Here is a 15914-nt window from a genome sequence, read left to right as displayed (position 1 = left end):
ACCTCAGGATGAATTGCAATAACTTTGGTGTACCTCTGACTTTTCATCACGCACCATCATCTTTTCATAATTTCAGTTTGTCCAATGCTTTTATTTGTAACCCAATGCCTGCAAGCATTAGCGTTAGCACCACTGTGCCTATTAACGCCTCGCGGAGCCGAAAACGCTCTGTCTTCTTGCTGATTATTTGGATACGCGTGGTGCTAGTGTTTCTTTCTTCCTTCCAGGTGTTGGAGGTGCCCTCTGGGAAGCTCCTGGCCACCCTGCTGGGACACACCAAGTCGGTGCTGCACTGCCGGTTCACCCAGAACGGCCAAACACTTATCACGTCCTCCGAGGACACCACCATAAGGGTAAAGGCTGAACTCCTCTCCTCCCCCTGTTGCTCCCGTCCTCCCTCTCTCTGCTTTTTGTTTATCTCTGTTGTTCCTCCTATTCATCATCCCCACCATCTTTTCTTGCCTAATTCATGGCATGGTCTTTCACTTCCCGCCATAACCTGCGTCCATTTTTCTTCCCTGCTATTGCTTATTGTTCTGCCCCACATCCCCATTCCTCACCTTGAGTAAAACTGCCTCCTCTGCAGAATCCCTCACCCTCAGTGTCTCAGGCCGCCGTGGTGCTTCCACTTTCCCCGACCTGTAACACTCTACCAGCTTCTCTGTCTGCCGCTTCACCTCTCCATCCTTCATCCCCCCCCTCTTTTGTCTCCTTTCCTTCCGTTTTTCCCTCTCTTTGCCTTCGGCTGTGCCGCTCTCGGTAGCTTTTTATCTCCGTCCCGTGTGCAGCTATCTGTGTTTGTGCATGAGGACGTGTGTGTATTTCGGGCCGTTATGGTCTGTCAACCCCCACCGTTCATGCTCTGTTGCTCATTTCCCCCTTTCCTCTCATCTCCTCCTCCTCCTCCATCTTTTCTTTTTGCTGACAGACCGTCCACTGCAGCACTTCCATCCGTCTCCGACAAACGCAGCACCTTGTTCCGTATTCATGCGGCTGCTGCCTGTGCCATCGCTATTCTCGGACCGTCCGCCGCTTATTCAGACGCGATTCAGATTCACGCTGTTTGACACGCGCTCGCTCGGAAATGGAAGTGTGTATTTACGGTAGATGTTAATGCAGACACGCAGTGAATGTAAAGGGATGAAATGACACTGATGTTGGCTGGTGATGGATTCTAACCTTTGGGCCAATGACAGATTCTATTTAGAGGGAGAAAAGGTGCAACATTGCACATGAGGGCATGATTGATGGGACGATCTGGCTGATTCTGTCTGTCCGGCCCCCCCATCTGTGAGCTCAGTTGAACCCTTGTTTTCATAAAACAAACAGACAGATGTGCGGGTTCATCGTTTTAACTCCACAGATGCTTTAAAGAGCACATCCAAGCTGGGACGTGATCAGCATCGACACAAAGACCAGTACAACATGTTCTGATCTACTATACATACATTCCACAGCACACGAGGCTGCACTGCTAATTTCTTTTTCTTCACTTTTCTTTCCGGGATGTTTTTGAGAGGACTGGACATATTTCTGCCCTTGCTTTTATGCCCTGTCAAAGCCGCTAAACCCTTACAGACGGGCATATTGGTTCTGTTCGGATGCTAAATATTGTGGGTGATTAACCCAAGGAAGTCTGCAGAATTACATACTCGCAGACCGCTGCACAGGCACGTGCTGATATCATTGTCACTTCTCAAAAACACTTGTCAAACGCTGTAACGGTGGAAATGTATTTCTCTGCTGCCCCCTGTAGGTGTGGAGGTGGCAGTCTGGCGAGTGTAAAGTGCTGCAGGGTCACAAGGAACAGGTCCGATGCTTCTCTCTGCTCTCCACTGACACAAGACTGCTGTCCTGGTCCTTCGACGGCACCGTCAAGGTGAAGCTCACACACACACACACACACACACACACACACAGACTCACATACAGCGAACATCTGCATGACATCATACAGGAAACAATCTCTCGCTTTCTCTTGCCCACTAAAAGATGTGGGACCTAGAAAGTGGAGAGAAGCTGCAGGACATCGAGGCTCACCGGGGAGCCGTCCTGTCCTGCCACGTCTCGCCAGACGGATGCCTCTTCGCCACCACCTCTGCTGACAAGACTGCTAAGGTTCATCACTTACACACACACACACACACACACACATGCTCATGGGATGAGACATATCTGTTTGTGCTGCCAGTAACAACGTGACCTATTACACATCGGCGTCTCCCCCCTCGAGCCGCCGTCCAAGCTCATTACTTACAGCACAGACACGCGGATGCGTTGCTGTGGGTGATATCTGGCACTGCGTTTCTCCAGTAGGGAGGCGAGGGGCCGTGGAGATCGGCGTGCAGCAGATGGCCTTGGGCCTGGTGAGTTAGCTCCAGGTCAGTCCGTCCTTCTACACCCAGGTCCAGTGATCATTTAGTCTGACTGCAGCACGTGGACTTGCTGACCCCGCCAGCCTGGCAACAAACCCACCTCCAGGTCTGGATGTATTTATTTTGCCCGGGTTGCGCTTGACTTTGGCATAACTTTGACAGACTCAGCGGGCTGTTATTTATTTTTTCAACCTTTCCCCTAACAGCTCTAAAATCATCGCTCTTCCTACTCATCATCCACAAAAAAGAGGAACCCCATAGCACAGTACACGCCGAACTCTGGCTCCCTCTCAACGGCGTTCATTTCCTTGGATCGCGGAAACAGGGCTTTGGTGCGCCGTTAGATTGATACTTCTCTGTCCAGTGTTTAACCGCGGGTGACAACCCCTGTTCCTGAGTGTCCAGTATTAGAAACATCGCAAAGCTGCTCTCTGGCACGCGCTAAAGCAGTTGATGGAGAGCCACTGCCACCGCGTTTCACACGGGAATTTGGATTTGGTCGACACTCGCTGTTAGCAGCCACTGGGTCGGCAGCCAACCTGGCTTCTGTCGATGGACTGTACTGAGAGAGAGAATGTGTGTTTTATGGATTTGGCAAAGATGATAATTGAGGTGTGTGTGTGTGTGTGTGTGTGTGCGTGCTATGGGGCTGGTAAGCAGCCAGTCACACAGTCCTTGCTCTCCAGACAGAGTAGGGACTTTGGTCGCTGAAAACACACACAAACATAAAGTCCCCGGTCTCCATCTATCTAGAGGTCAGACCAAAAGGCTCAGCCATGAGGGTCTTTTGTTTGCGCGCCACAAAAAGATGCAGAGTTCTCAGTTCTGCTCACTCCTTTTCCTCCACCGTTCTCTCCGCCCCCCCCCCCCCCGCCTCTTTTTCTTTCTTTCTTTCTTTCTCTACTGACCTCCAGAAGGATGGGACTGTGTGTGTGGACATAGTTAGCCGGCTGCCAAATGAAGTGTCTAATTATGAGCTGTGTTATTTTCTGTGCTGCACAGGATGTGATCGGGGGGGGGAGTAAGGAAAGAACACACAGAGAGAGACAGAGGAAGGGAGGGAGAGATTGGAGGAATAGAAAGAGAACAGTGCATGAGAGACAGAAAGTGAAGAAAGGAAAATCCAAACAAAGTGAGAGAAACAAAAGAGTGAGAGAGAAGTCATTAACGGTTTCATCATTCGGATGCAGAGGAGCTGAAACAACATCAGCATTTCGCACGATTATTAACTCCTATTTATCTCCATAAGACCTATTAACAGGTGATGGCTGTTTTCAACTACAGCAACATAACATATATTACCTGTTATTCCCAGGAATACACTGCTGTGTTGGTATTTATAATTACTCTCCTATGGGACTTAGACACTTCAGTTCTATTGCAATGTGAAAATGAAGTAAATTTATCAAATACATCTGATTTTTTTTAAATGAGTCAGAATGTGTACATTCTTGGTTCTGGAAATTTCATCTCGGAACCGATTTCTGCTTTTTCAGTCTTCTTAACGCGTTACTTTCTGCTCCTAGTTGTGGCACTGTGAGTCCTGGCAGTGTGTCCACACGCTGGGCGGCCACCAAGACTGTGTCCGAAGCTGCCGATTCTCCTGGGACAACCGACGCCTCGCAACAGGAGATGACAATGGAGAGATTCGGGTGCGTGTCTGTATCTGCAGAGAGACCCTGCCCTCTGTCTGTTTATTCAGATTTTGCTGTGTTCCGGACATTTCTATAAACAAAATTAAAAAAGCCACGAGGTGCCAGATTGTAAGATAGATAGATAGACAGATAGGTACTTTATTCATCCCCAGGGGGAAATTTGTAAAAACACATGACGTGTGGGTAAGCTCACATACAAGAGGAAGCTACGAAAATGGCTAGTGGCTCATTAAATGCAAACAGCTGAAGTGGGGAAACTGTAAATGGGAAGCAGAACACTTTAAGAGTTGTGAGGGAAATGAGGTAGTTAAGAGAAGAGTAGAGGCGTCGATGGAGGTAATCTGGAAGAAAGCACAGAGGCGGCAGATGAGAGGTGAGGACAGACTTCCCACTGCGCCTCCTGCCTCGAGACACTCGCATCAGTGTGTCCATACACCAAATGGCATGTTGATGTGTTACTAGTATGAAACCATCTAATTTGCAATGCAACATACAAAAAACGCAATTACAGCAGTCATCATTTCTTCCAGAGATCGCCCCATAATTACGTCTCATCACTCATTGAGATGAAGTGCTTACTGACACAAACGTGATTGCTGCAGCGCACACGAGAAGGGGGGGGGGGATCAAAGGAAGGAGGCAGGGCTCCTTTCTCAGATGGGGGAGCGGGAGCTGCAGGAAGTTGGGATGATGAGAGCAGGAAGAGGAGGAGATGTCTGACAGTGGGAGGTGAAGGAGAGGACTCGGGCTGCCAAATTGGATCCCCAAGGCTTTTGAATCTGCAGCGCCTGTACACAAGCACACACACACACACACACACACAAACACACTAACAACGTAATTGAAAAGTTTGACTGAGAGAGCGGTAGGAAGAGGAAGATGCGGATTCGCCGCCGGTCAGCCGGCAGTCAACAAGGGGTTAATGCCCTCTGGTGGCCTCTGAGCTGAACTGCTCCATTAGCCAGAGATGGACGAATCCATCAGCTCCAATTACATAAACCACACTGAAATCTCACCCCTGTTTCTATGGAAACCAATGTGAGTCACTCCGCACAAAAGCATGCCAAGTGTTAAATATAGCTGTACGTGTGATGTCATTGTCAAGCGGACATGGCATGTGAACAGTTGCATAACAGCTGCAATCGACATGATGTGCTGCACAACCCTCGTTTCATTGCGTTTGAGGTGCATTATGGGTAATTTCTCGTTGCGATTCACACTGAATATCTGTGCAAAGCCTCTTTGTTTTGGATTTTACTTCTGATGCCGGAGAACATGTTTGAAAAGAGTCGGCGGTGATGATCTCCCCTCTTATACGACCACCTGTTGTCACATAATCAAAATTCCATACTTGTCATGTGACGATAACGACTAAACCATCCACAACAACTGGGCAACCTCCAGCCGCTGATGCAGGCCATCAAATGCCAACACGGCTCACATCTACACAGGCTAGCATGAATCCAAAAATACCGAATAATCACTTGTAATGTAGAACGGGCCGTTTTCTTAATCCGTACGTTGGGTCTTGAGCGTTTCATTTCTTATGTCGCGTATCTTTGTTGTTCATCAGTGACATTTACTTTATGATTTTGTGTATTATGTGCGGCTGTCCATCGCAGCTCTGGAGCGCCAAGGACGGCTCTTTGCTGAGGATTTGTTCCCGTGACGGTAAAGACGGCATGGACTCGCTCCACGGAGGCTGGGTGACCGACCTGCACTTCTCCCCAGACAACTCTCTCCTGGTGTCGACTGGCGGCTACATCAAGGTATGCTCACACAGACTATCGGACTCGTACGGATACTCAAAGTCACAGGGAAGAAGAAGATGTAGTTCGGTCGGTAGAAAAGAGTCGTTTCTATATGGTGCTATAATCACCTTTTTTTTTAAAATCTGTTATTTGATTTAATGCTTTCATTAAAAAAATCAACAGTGGAGCAGAAAATGAGCGGCAAAAGGAAGCCGAGGAATAAAATGTAAAAAAAAGGCATATGCAAATGTAAGGTGATTAAAAGAGTCACGATTACTGTGGAAAATATAAATAGAAGATATAATATATAAAGGCCAGCAGATCCAGTAAAAGACTGGAACACAAATATTAAATAATGAAGTTAAGTAGTTTTAACAATGACCTCTTGGACTGTATTGGATCCACTGCATCAGCATGTAAGTAATGTATTATGCAACAGACGAGCAGTTGGCACCTAAATGCACTGTTCCTCTTCCTGCCCACGCTCAAACTTCTGTAAATACTGTACACATGAAGTCATCTCCACGAAGTCATGCAGCATATTCCCGTCTGCACGTCTTTTTGCGTTTCAACAACATACCATCGTGTATGTGAGAGGTGGAGTTGAGTGAGATGTGTCTCAGTAAAAAACAATGCAGAAATGCCACAAACATGCACCAGTGTTACAGTAACCAGAGGAGCATTGCAGGTTTACATAAAAACACTCGATTCCTGAGGAGTGTGTGTGTGTGTGTGTGTGTGTGCGTGTGCGTGTGCGTGTGTGCAGCTCTTTCTTATTACCGTCACTTTTACAGTTCTGGGTTCACAGAGCGGACAGTCTCAGCTGTGCTCTGATTGGCTATTTGCCGGGCAATGATGTAATGAGAGCGGTTCTGATCGATGAGGCGTTATACCTCCGATTGCTTCTGATTCTGTGTGTGGGGTCGTTCTGCGTGTGCGAACATGTGCATACGCGCCTTTGTTTGTACCTGCTTGTGTGGGTCGGCTGATATGTTACTGTTGAAGGCTGTAGTTGCTGCCGTTCAAAAACACATCGTAATCTTGCCACAAAGCCTAAAAATGAGCTCGTACTTAATGAGAAACTCGTGTATTTCTTTCACTTAATACCGTTTCTTTTAATATATATTTTAAGGTGTTCCGATTTTCCGAAAACCCATTTTTTTTCTCTGAAGGTACACGCAGCACATGCAGTTTAAAGGGCAGAGAATAAAGTCCTCCAGTAGGCTATTAAAAAGAAAGACGAGGCGCTAGAAAGGACACCAGACACCGTAGCATGACATCACAAGTGAGTAAAGAGACTTAAAGGTTTGAATTTACTGCCTTTATAGCAGGAAAGAGCCCATGGTCGCACTTGAATCAATGTGCAGCACACAAGAAACGGAGGATGTAGATAATAGGGGCCACTTTTGGCTGAGTTCCAGACTGTCCACTAATATGGCTGTCCAAAACTGTTATGATCATTTATGGCCATCGCTGTGTATATGCATTATATCGTGATATAGATTACGTCAATATGTCTGCTGAGTTCAAATAGTCCCTGTAGCTTAAAGCATTACTTCTGTATTTTGGGAAATATGCTTTTTTTTGCTTTCTTGCTGAGAGTAAGATGGGAAAATGTCAGATCACTCCATTACATCGGTGCGCTAAATATGAAGCTCAAGCCAGCAGGCGATTATCTTAACTTAACAGCTTGTCTGTCTCTGTCCAGCGTTTTTATATTAGATATATATTTAAGTGAAATAATGATGGTGTAAGAATACATTTGAGGTGCCTGTTTTACCTGGAAACCAAACAGTTTGGTCCACTGATATACCCTTTGATTTATTTATATCTTGGTTAACTTAACATTTATTTCATATATTCAAATGAACAGACGGGGCTGCCGTGTTTGACGCACTAATACAGCGCTCATCCTCTTCTTCTTTCTCTGTTACATCACTATGACCGTCATCATTATTCTGGGGTTTGGCTGGCGAATCACTCCATTACTCTATTTCCTGCTCTCGCTCTCTGTTGTGTTGACTTGATGGATCAGCATGTGGATGTGAGGAGCAGTGATGGATTATTATGGCTGTCTTAAACCCCCCCCCCCCCCCCCCCCCCCCGAATCGCGAGCTTTGATTGATTAATCGCACCGCGCGCCGGCCGGACAGCTCAGCTATGAGAGGCCACCCTGTCTGTCACAGTAATTACCCTGACAGAGTGTCTGCCTCTTATGACAGATGCAGACCGCAGAGTGAGGAAGCACGATAATAATCTGTGGTAATGATTACTGCCAAGGCGTATCTCCGTGCTCGCCTGTTTAAATCATAGTGTTCAAACAGACCTGAGCAAGTTGATATAAAAAACAATCCTCTTTCATCCCATTGCTGGTCCATGTTTCTGAGTTCTAGATATGACAATGAAAAGGGAAGGGTACACCCCTATGAATATGAAGCAAGAACACCAGTGTGCTCGGATAACATATTTACCGACGTCTAAATAAATCACGGGACGTTGTAATGATTTTTCTGTCGGTCTTGGCAATCTTCTGAATGTCGTCATGAGGGTGTTTGGTTTGTATTCATCCTCAGCTGGTGTAAGGCAGAGATTTAATTATGGAGGATCAGTGGGATCGTATTAAATGTGCATTTGGATCGTAGATGCAGACTGATTGATATTGAGTTTGTCTTGGATCCTATAAAAGCTCTGAACAATGGCTTTGCTTCATGGCACGGACTTTTTCTGTTCTACTTCGGAAGGAGAAGTTTGAAATCAATTTTCACCACATAACTTGATAAAATAATAAGCCATGTTAAAAATAAACATAAAGCATCTTTATTGTATTAACAAAGCATCAGTTTACTTTATATCACTGCCTCTCCAATAGCACACTGTACACAGACTGACTCCGACACTTAAACTAAACACATGTTTTGTCCAACTTACAGTAACTTCTAGTTGAACAATGTTGAAATCACCATGAAAAATGACTTATCTATTTGTTTTCCTTCAGTCTCTAAAAGCTGCACTAATCAATATGTTTCGATTAACGGTGGTTAAAAAGACTTTTATTGTGAAAATCTTTATTGTAGTGAGTAACCCACAGAGAATGATTATCCCACTCTGCAGGTCCCCTCAGCTCAACGGAGCGTTTTAGCATCTTTCAGCTCATTTGTTGCTTTTACGGCCTTATCTTTGTCCTCGTTCCGCTCTCATCAGCGTCATTTTCTGATTCTCAGTGGAGGAAGTTCTAAAACCCGACTGTACGCTACCGGCCCAGCACCAGCAGCAATCATGGACACAGTTAGCAACTATACTGGTAAAGATTGCTGAGCATTTAGCAGCTAAAGAATCAGATGTAGTCAAAATAAGCAGAACATGACAGAGAAGGCATGTTTTGTTTTAGTTATCGCGACGTGATTCAGTGGAGAGTTTTCAGCTCACAGCATCAGAAGCTCTTCCACACAATGAGTGCGTTGCGGCTGCTGAACAGAACGGTGTTGTTCTTGGTCTCAAAAGAGCAGCAGCAGTGACGGCGGGTGAAGTCTCGCATGGTTCTCTCAGTGGGTGGGTTGATATGATGCAACGTGATGTGTGTTTTGTTTTTGTTCGTCCCTGTGGTTTTTATTACTAGTCTCTGTCAGTACTCCTGCCTTAATCATCTCTCAAGCTACTTTTTAAAAAAAAAATTTTTTATCGCTTCGCGTCTGCCTCTCTTGTTGTCTCTGTTTCATCACTGCCTCCCTCTGTATGGTCGGTGAATGGTGTGAGTGTAATTAAAAGCAGCGGGCTATACGTGATTGTCCAATCCCCTGTTGGGTGGAAGGTACCTGTGTAGAGTGTTTAATTAAACATTTCTTACGCCTTTTATCACCGATTCTTCACTTCACATGATACAAACCTTAACATATGGGCTTGTGGCGGTGCATTTGGTTGTCAAATTATAAGCTTACATGCCTGCGAGCGGATAAGTGTGTGTGTGTAAGTTTCTGTGTGTGTGTGTGTGTCAGGGTGTGATGAAGTGATGTCGTCCAGCCCTCTGAGAGAGGCTGTTGCATCGCACACTGACTCCCATCAGTCCTCCTCCCTTCTGCCCTCGGGTCGTGCCAGGAAAGGCTGTACCTGTCTCACACCTGGCCTCCACGCAAACACACTCTCCTCCGAAAAGGCTTCGAGACGAGCTGTCACAGTGCCATGATCCGAGAGGGAGGCGGCTGGTGTGAAAAGGCTCACCTTGACCGCACACACACACACACACACACAGGCCCAGCAGCCCAGAGTAATTCACACCAAGTCGTCATGTTGCAAACAAACCGGCAACATGCTGTAGATGTTGACACGGAGCTTTCAAACTGCCTATTTTTTACATTTTCTCGGGGGCAAAAAGTGTTTTTACTGAGTGAACAGAGACATAAAAGTCCTCCTGTTTCAGTTTGAATGGAGTGAATGATGCAACCATCATACCCTGGATTTTTGAAGGTCTAAAATCTGGGAACCTATCTGAGCTTGTTGGTGCATTTGAATCCCTGTATGCTGCTCATACGGCACGTTACCGCTGATAACGCCGTCTCCACCCAAGGCGTCGTTGCAGAAGCATAATCCATTCGGTTTGTGAATAATCTGTTGATATTACAGCAACTTCTCTCCTTGGCTGCTGGAAAACTTGCAATCTCGAGTCATCAAAGCATTTTGTCACTTCAATTTCAAAATGACACCTCCTTCAGTGATGACAGGTTTCCAGCAAAGATGTGAGATTGAGAGGAAGCCTTATTTTAGTCCGCCACAACTTGGAAATGTGTGATACCACTGACTGTACCTGGCCTCCCAAGGGTTGCTGCTTTGGAAATATCATGATATTATTTTCACTTCAGTACTGTTTGCCGTTAGCGGCAATGTGCATCAAGACAGCAGCATACTTAGTGTGCTAGCAGAGCACAAGATATGAAAAAAAGAGGGACATTGCTCATCGAAACAATGCTCCACGGAGCCACTAATGGTCCGAAACACATATAACTAAAAGACCAAAAGGGAAACCATGTTGCAACCTGAGCTGTAGATTCATCAATGGCGTCCAACCCAGTGAAGAACATGTCAACTCTTAACTGGAACAGGACGGAAGCAACTCACTGTTGCTTTTCTTATTCACTCGCATGTTCCCACACTGACATTTGTAGCACGCACACACACACGCACACACATCCAAACAGTGTATCCCCAGATGGATGGGAGTGTTGTAGGCTCTCCCCTGCCACCAGTGTTGTCAGACATCACTTATCAGCCAAGCCTGTGATGGAGGCGCAAGGGCGGAACACAATTTCCCCTTATCTCACCTTCTTACGCTTCCCTTCCTTTCATTCTCTATGTTTCCGTCTCCGGGTTCCCACCAGACCTGCTCTTTCTGTGTTCTCCTCTAATGTTCTCTCTCCGTTTCACACCTGTACCTTCTTTCTGCTGTCGTTTTCTTTGTCTGTCCACTTTTGTGACCATTTGGATTACAGCCGCCCTCCCCAACGCTCCCAAGCTATTTAAATAATCACACAAAAATAATGATGCTTACGTTGCACAGTGGGTTCGTTTAAAGCCATTTCAGACCGCTGGAGATTTCTTTCACCCGTCAGGTCTCAGCCTGTCGCTCCCCTGCTTTCTCTGCCATCATCGTTAAGCACATCCTAACGAGGCCTCAGCGGCTAATGAGCCGTAACAGCCGGCCGCCGCTCTAAGCAAGTCTCGAAGTGAAGCGGGGACGGAGGACGGGGAGATGTGATGACATGAAGGAGCGACGGATGCGTTGACCTTCCCTCGAGAGACATTTGATGGACGGAGGATCTGTCAAAGATTAAGACACGGTTGCGTGGCAGCCATCAAGCCTCTCTGAGGGATGGATGTGGTATCGAGCAGTCAAAACTGGTATAATGAGATTGACTAAGCTATTAGTCAATGTGTCTCCATTCTCCTCCCTTACTGGCAAAGACCTCAGTGCTATCGCTGGAGGCTCCACATCAGTAAGTGTTCATTTGTCTCTTTTAGGCTAGAGTTATGTTGCCACCCGCCGCCTCAGACTTGTTCCAGAAGTCAGAAATACAACCGTAAGATCTTTTTTTATTTCTTACAGTAAAACGCCTGTTTACACAAGAACATGTTTAAGCGGCAAAATGCAACGACACGTCTGTGCATTTTTATGAAGTAGTAATTCATTAGTTTAAAGTCCTTCCCCTCACAGAGAAACGCTACTTTTAGACTCTCGAATTATCCCGTCAACATTTCACTTCTAGTGCTCTAACTATATGTCCACAGGCCTGTACTTCAACGACACACACTCATTCAGACCCGAGTGGTTTAAGGTAAATCATGGCAGGCTTTTAAAGTCAGATATATTGTAAAACTGCCACATTTTCCAACTGAATTGGACTCGCAGACTACAGTTCAGCTTTCATTGCTGCGTCACAGTTTTACAATATGGCTGACTTTGAGTGGCATATATATAAATATGTTATCTCCTCGGGTTAGTGTTCCGTACAGGACAGACCTGCAGGAGAGTTTTGACACACGTCTGGTGCTGTAGCAAGGAAAGATGTACTGCAGTGTTGACTTTATTTTTTGTTTTACGTAAAGCTGCTAAATGCAAAATGTAGTCCATATCTATTTCCTCCCAACGGCTCTCAGCATGGAGACGGCTAGAAGCTAACAGCGCTAACAATGCAACAACGGCGACCGTGCTGACCGAGCTAACAGTGCTAACAGTGCTAACCTGAGGGGGAACCGGAGGGTACGCTTCCGCGACGATGTCGCTGTGATGGCGTTATCTAGCTAACGTGCACGCGCTGCCGGACCGGCTATGTAAACAAAGCACAGAGAACTTCAGATTACAACACACAAACGTGGCGAGCAACTTCATTCTCGGCTCAGGACGCTTTTACTCCACTACATTTTTACAGAGCAAATCGTTGTTTGCTGCTCTAATAATGCTCCGAATAGAAAACCTTTAAAGACATGAACACAGGACGCGTTAAAAATTGTCTATTGATATACTTTATTAATAGCTGCGTCAGTTCTTGTTTCAACCAGGGAGGTGGCTGACTTTTTAGTTTTCTCCTTTTGTTGCTCTTTTAATGTTTAGGCTCTGCTTTGAAGAAAACTTCCTGGACACATTAGCTGCAACAGCAATGACTGAGTTCCCTCATAGGGTTCATTAACCTTTCATCTGATCCCGCAGCAGCTTTTGCATTTGCGTAGCAACATAAAGACAACACCTCTTGGGTGTTATTGCTTCTGTATGTTGGTTTACAGGCTAGTTGCACCACTTGGCTTTTCATTTGATATTTGCACCCCAACCTCCTTCAGAATGGGTCCGTAGATGGAAATAACACAATTTGATGACTGCTGTTTCTGATGGGACGTGTATGCAAATGTTCCAGGCCACCGCGTTGGTTCAGGCCGCGTTCGCACTTTTCATTTCATTCAATGCCTTTCTCCCGTCGCGTTGTTTCAGAAGTAAAGCACCCCGCAGTGCTGCTCCAGCGTAGCAGCAAGACCTGCCTCTAAAAATACCTGCACGCACTCATCAGATGCAAAGCAGCTCGTGGAAAGTGCATTTATCTTTTCCCTCAGAATCTTTTGGTCTATTTTTCCCCATCCTTTTCTCTTTTTGTTCTTCCAGAGACACATTTAAACACGCACACGTTCTTCCTCATGCGGTCAAAATGCATTCAGATTCGATGTGTTCTTCCATTAGGTCCTCGACTTCACACACGAGAGACAAAGCAAGAGTGAAGAACTTTGAAAGCGTTGAGCTCGGAATGACTGTGCCCTGGCTGCCATGCTCCTGTTGTCAGGCTTGGGGTATAAACACAGGCTGGTGAAATATTTATCTGTCTCTGGGAGGTAGTCGTTTCCTCTGCGTTGCTCATTAAGCCAGGGTTCATTGTCTCTCTGGCTGCAGAAGAAGGGCCTTTGTGTGTGTGTGTGTGTGCAAATCACACCGAGACGAAATGAGGCACAGTGGAGACGGGAGTTCAGCGATGGAGGATGAGGTGGACGGGGCTGCTGGTGGTGTGTGCTTTGTAAAATGCGTGGATGCACACACACTCGTGTTATACACACTATACCCTCCATCCTTCCAAACCAGCTGGTCAACTGTCTTTGTTGTTGTTGCCTTTGCGTGACATGCCGCTGTTAACTACCGCTGCCGTAAAAAGTGTCGGTATGGAGAGATCTGGTCCACAAACAAATGTTGTGTAAAAAGGAAAAGTTTTACATTTTTCTTTGCCAAGAAATACTCATGACCCCCCAGCAAGAGAGCGACTTGTCATTTCTACACTTTGGTTTTTGATTAAAAGGAAGAGCCAATGTGTTAATTAGTGAGCGTTACAGGTGTTGGTAGATTTAGTTGCCTTTTGACAGAGCCAGGCTAGCAGTTACCCCCCGTTTCCAGTCTTTAAGCTAAGCTAAGCGCCTGCTGGCTCCAGCTTCATATTTACGGAACAATCGTCTTTTGACGTGTCTTGTTTTCTCTGTTTTCTTTTTATGGATCCGTCTCTTCCTCTGTGTGTGAGAGAGAGAACAATAAACAGAAGGACTAACAACCTCTCTAATCCAAGGATGTAAGATCTCTCTTCACTTTTAGTTTCCCTACAATCCATATTCATTTCCCCCCTTTTTAAAAAAAATCTGTGATGAAAAAGTGTTTCCCGTGGAACTAAAGCAACGCAAGTGGCAGAGAATGAAAGATGCGTGGAGGATCGTCTGAGCATCAATATTTCAGTGGATAGAACCTTGGATGAATAATTCAACCTCAGTGTCACACTGTTTCCCTCTCTGCAAGACTCTTGGCCTGGTCTCACACACACACACACACACACACTAACTCCCCCACTTTTTCTTTCTGAAATGGAGGTGGCATTACAAAATTGCCTGAATCTACTCCCGCTGGTTCCCCCTCTTTCTTTAATCTCCCTCCCCTCCTGCCTCCCTCCATTGTGTGCTGCTGCTGGCTGTGGAGTCGTAACGATTTTCTATAAAGTGTAAAAACTGCACCTATTCCCTCTGGACTCTGTTCCAAGCTATTTATGTCAGAGGAAGATGAATTACTTCCCGCCGCCCGTCCTTAAAGACGCAACCGTGCGCCCGCTCACACCGAGAGCCCATCTCGCCGGCCCTCACAAGAACACACATGGACGGGTATTTCCGTTATGTAAGCGGGGCTGACTTTCCCTCGGGTAGCCCGAATAAGCAGACCTATTTAGCTTGAGGAGAACCAACGGCTGGCGCCTGTCGGAGCAGATTTAGTGCTCCTCCGCTGTTCGCTGAAATGAATCGGGGTCACTCGCATTCCCGGCTTCCCCAGATGTCATTTTGACCCGTGTGTGTGTGTGTGTGTGTGAGCGTGACACTGAGAGGGAGCTTATCTGAACATGCAGAAGGGCTTTATAGATAAGAGGATGACATATGTGTATGTTAACATCAATATTCTTTAAAATACAATCCTTTTCTAACTCATTCTGTCCTCGCATGGCTTTGTGGTTGAAATTGTTGAAGTCATATATTTTTTTGTTCAACATCGACGTGCACTCTGTTTCCTTTTCATAAAGCACACCGAGCTGAAATCAGTGCAGCTTATTACAGCAATAAATCCTGCCTTCATGAAGGTTATCACGCTGAGGGGAGGTGCTGATGATTATGTTGGATGTGGCCGGTTGTGGTGCTGTTGAATTGCATTGGGACACTAAACATAAAACATCTGAAACACAATTCAACAGCACCACAAACCTCCAAACTCCAAACAGACCAATAGATGCCTTGTTACATGAAACAGCTCCGTTCTGTGACTCATGTTGCTGTTTTACTGTTTTCTCTTTGTCTTGTTTTTGTCTCAATTGTATTACCTGCATTTGTAAAATTAATTTTAGATCATAATCTACACATGAGTGGGTCATTTACATGCCAATGCACTCGCATCGTTTCTCAATAAATATCTCCTGTGTGTGTGTGTGTGTGTGTGTGTGTGTGTGTGTGTGTGTGTGTGTGTGTGTGTGTGTGTGTGTGTGTGTGTGTGTGTGTGTGTGTGTGTGTGTGTGTGTGTGTGTGTGCTTGTGTGTGTATTAGTAGATAAACTAACTACCGTAAGCCCATTTTCCAAAAGCATCCTCTGAGTT

General features: G+C 45.9%; 1 protein-coding gene across 1 annotated transcript in view; it reads left to right on the top strand.

The window, feature by feature from the left end:
* apaf1 (apoptotic peptidase activating factor 1) overlaps window positions 1-15914 on the top strand; it is a 35319-nt gene that overhangs the window by 14393 nt on the left and 5012 nt on the right. The window contains exons 22-26 of the mRNA XM_079294807.1: window positions 228-353; window positions 1757-1879; window positions 1993-2118; window positions 3902-4027; window positions 5653-5799. Of these exons, the coding sequence (XP_079150933.1) occupies window positions 228-353; window positions 1757-1879; window positions 1993-2118; window positions 3902-4027; window positions 5653-5799 (648 nt within the window). The remainder of the gene's footprint in view (window positions 1-227; window positions 354-1756; window positions 1880-1992; window positions 2119-3901; window positions 4028-5652; window positions 5800-15914) is intronic.

The sequence above is a fragment of the Melanostigma gelatinosum genome (genome assembly GCF_949748355.1).
Source record: "Melanostigma gelatinosum genome assembly, chromosome: 22".
NCBI classification, from domain to species: domain Eukaryota; kingdom Metazoa; phylum Chordata; class Actinopteri; order Perciformes; family Zoarcidae; genus Melanostigma; species Melanostigma gelatinosum.
The sequence above is the reverse complement of the archived record's forward strand: the minus strand, read 5'-3'. Positions and strand labels throughout refer to the sequence as shown.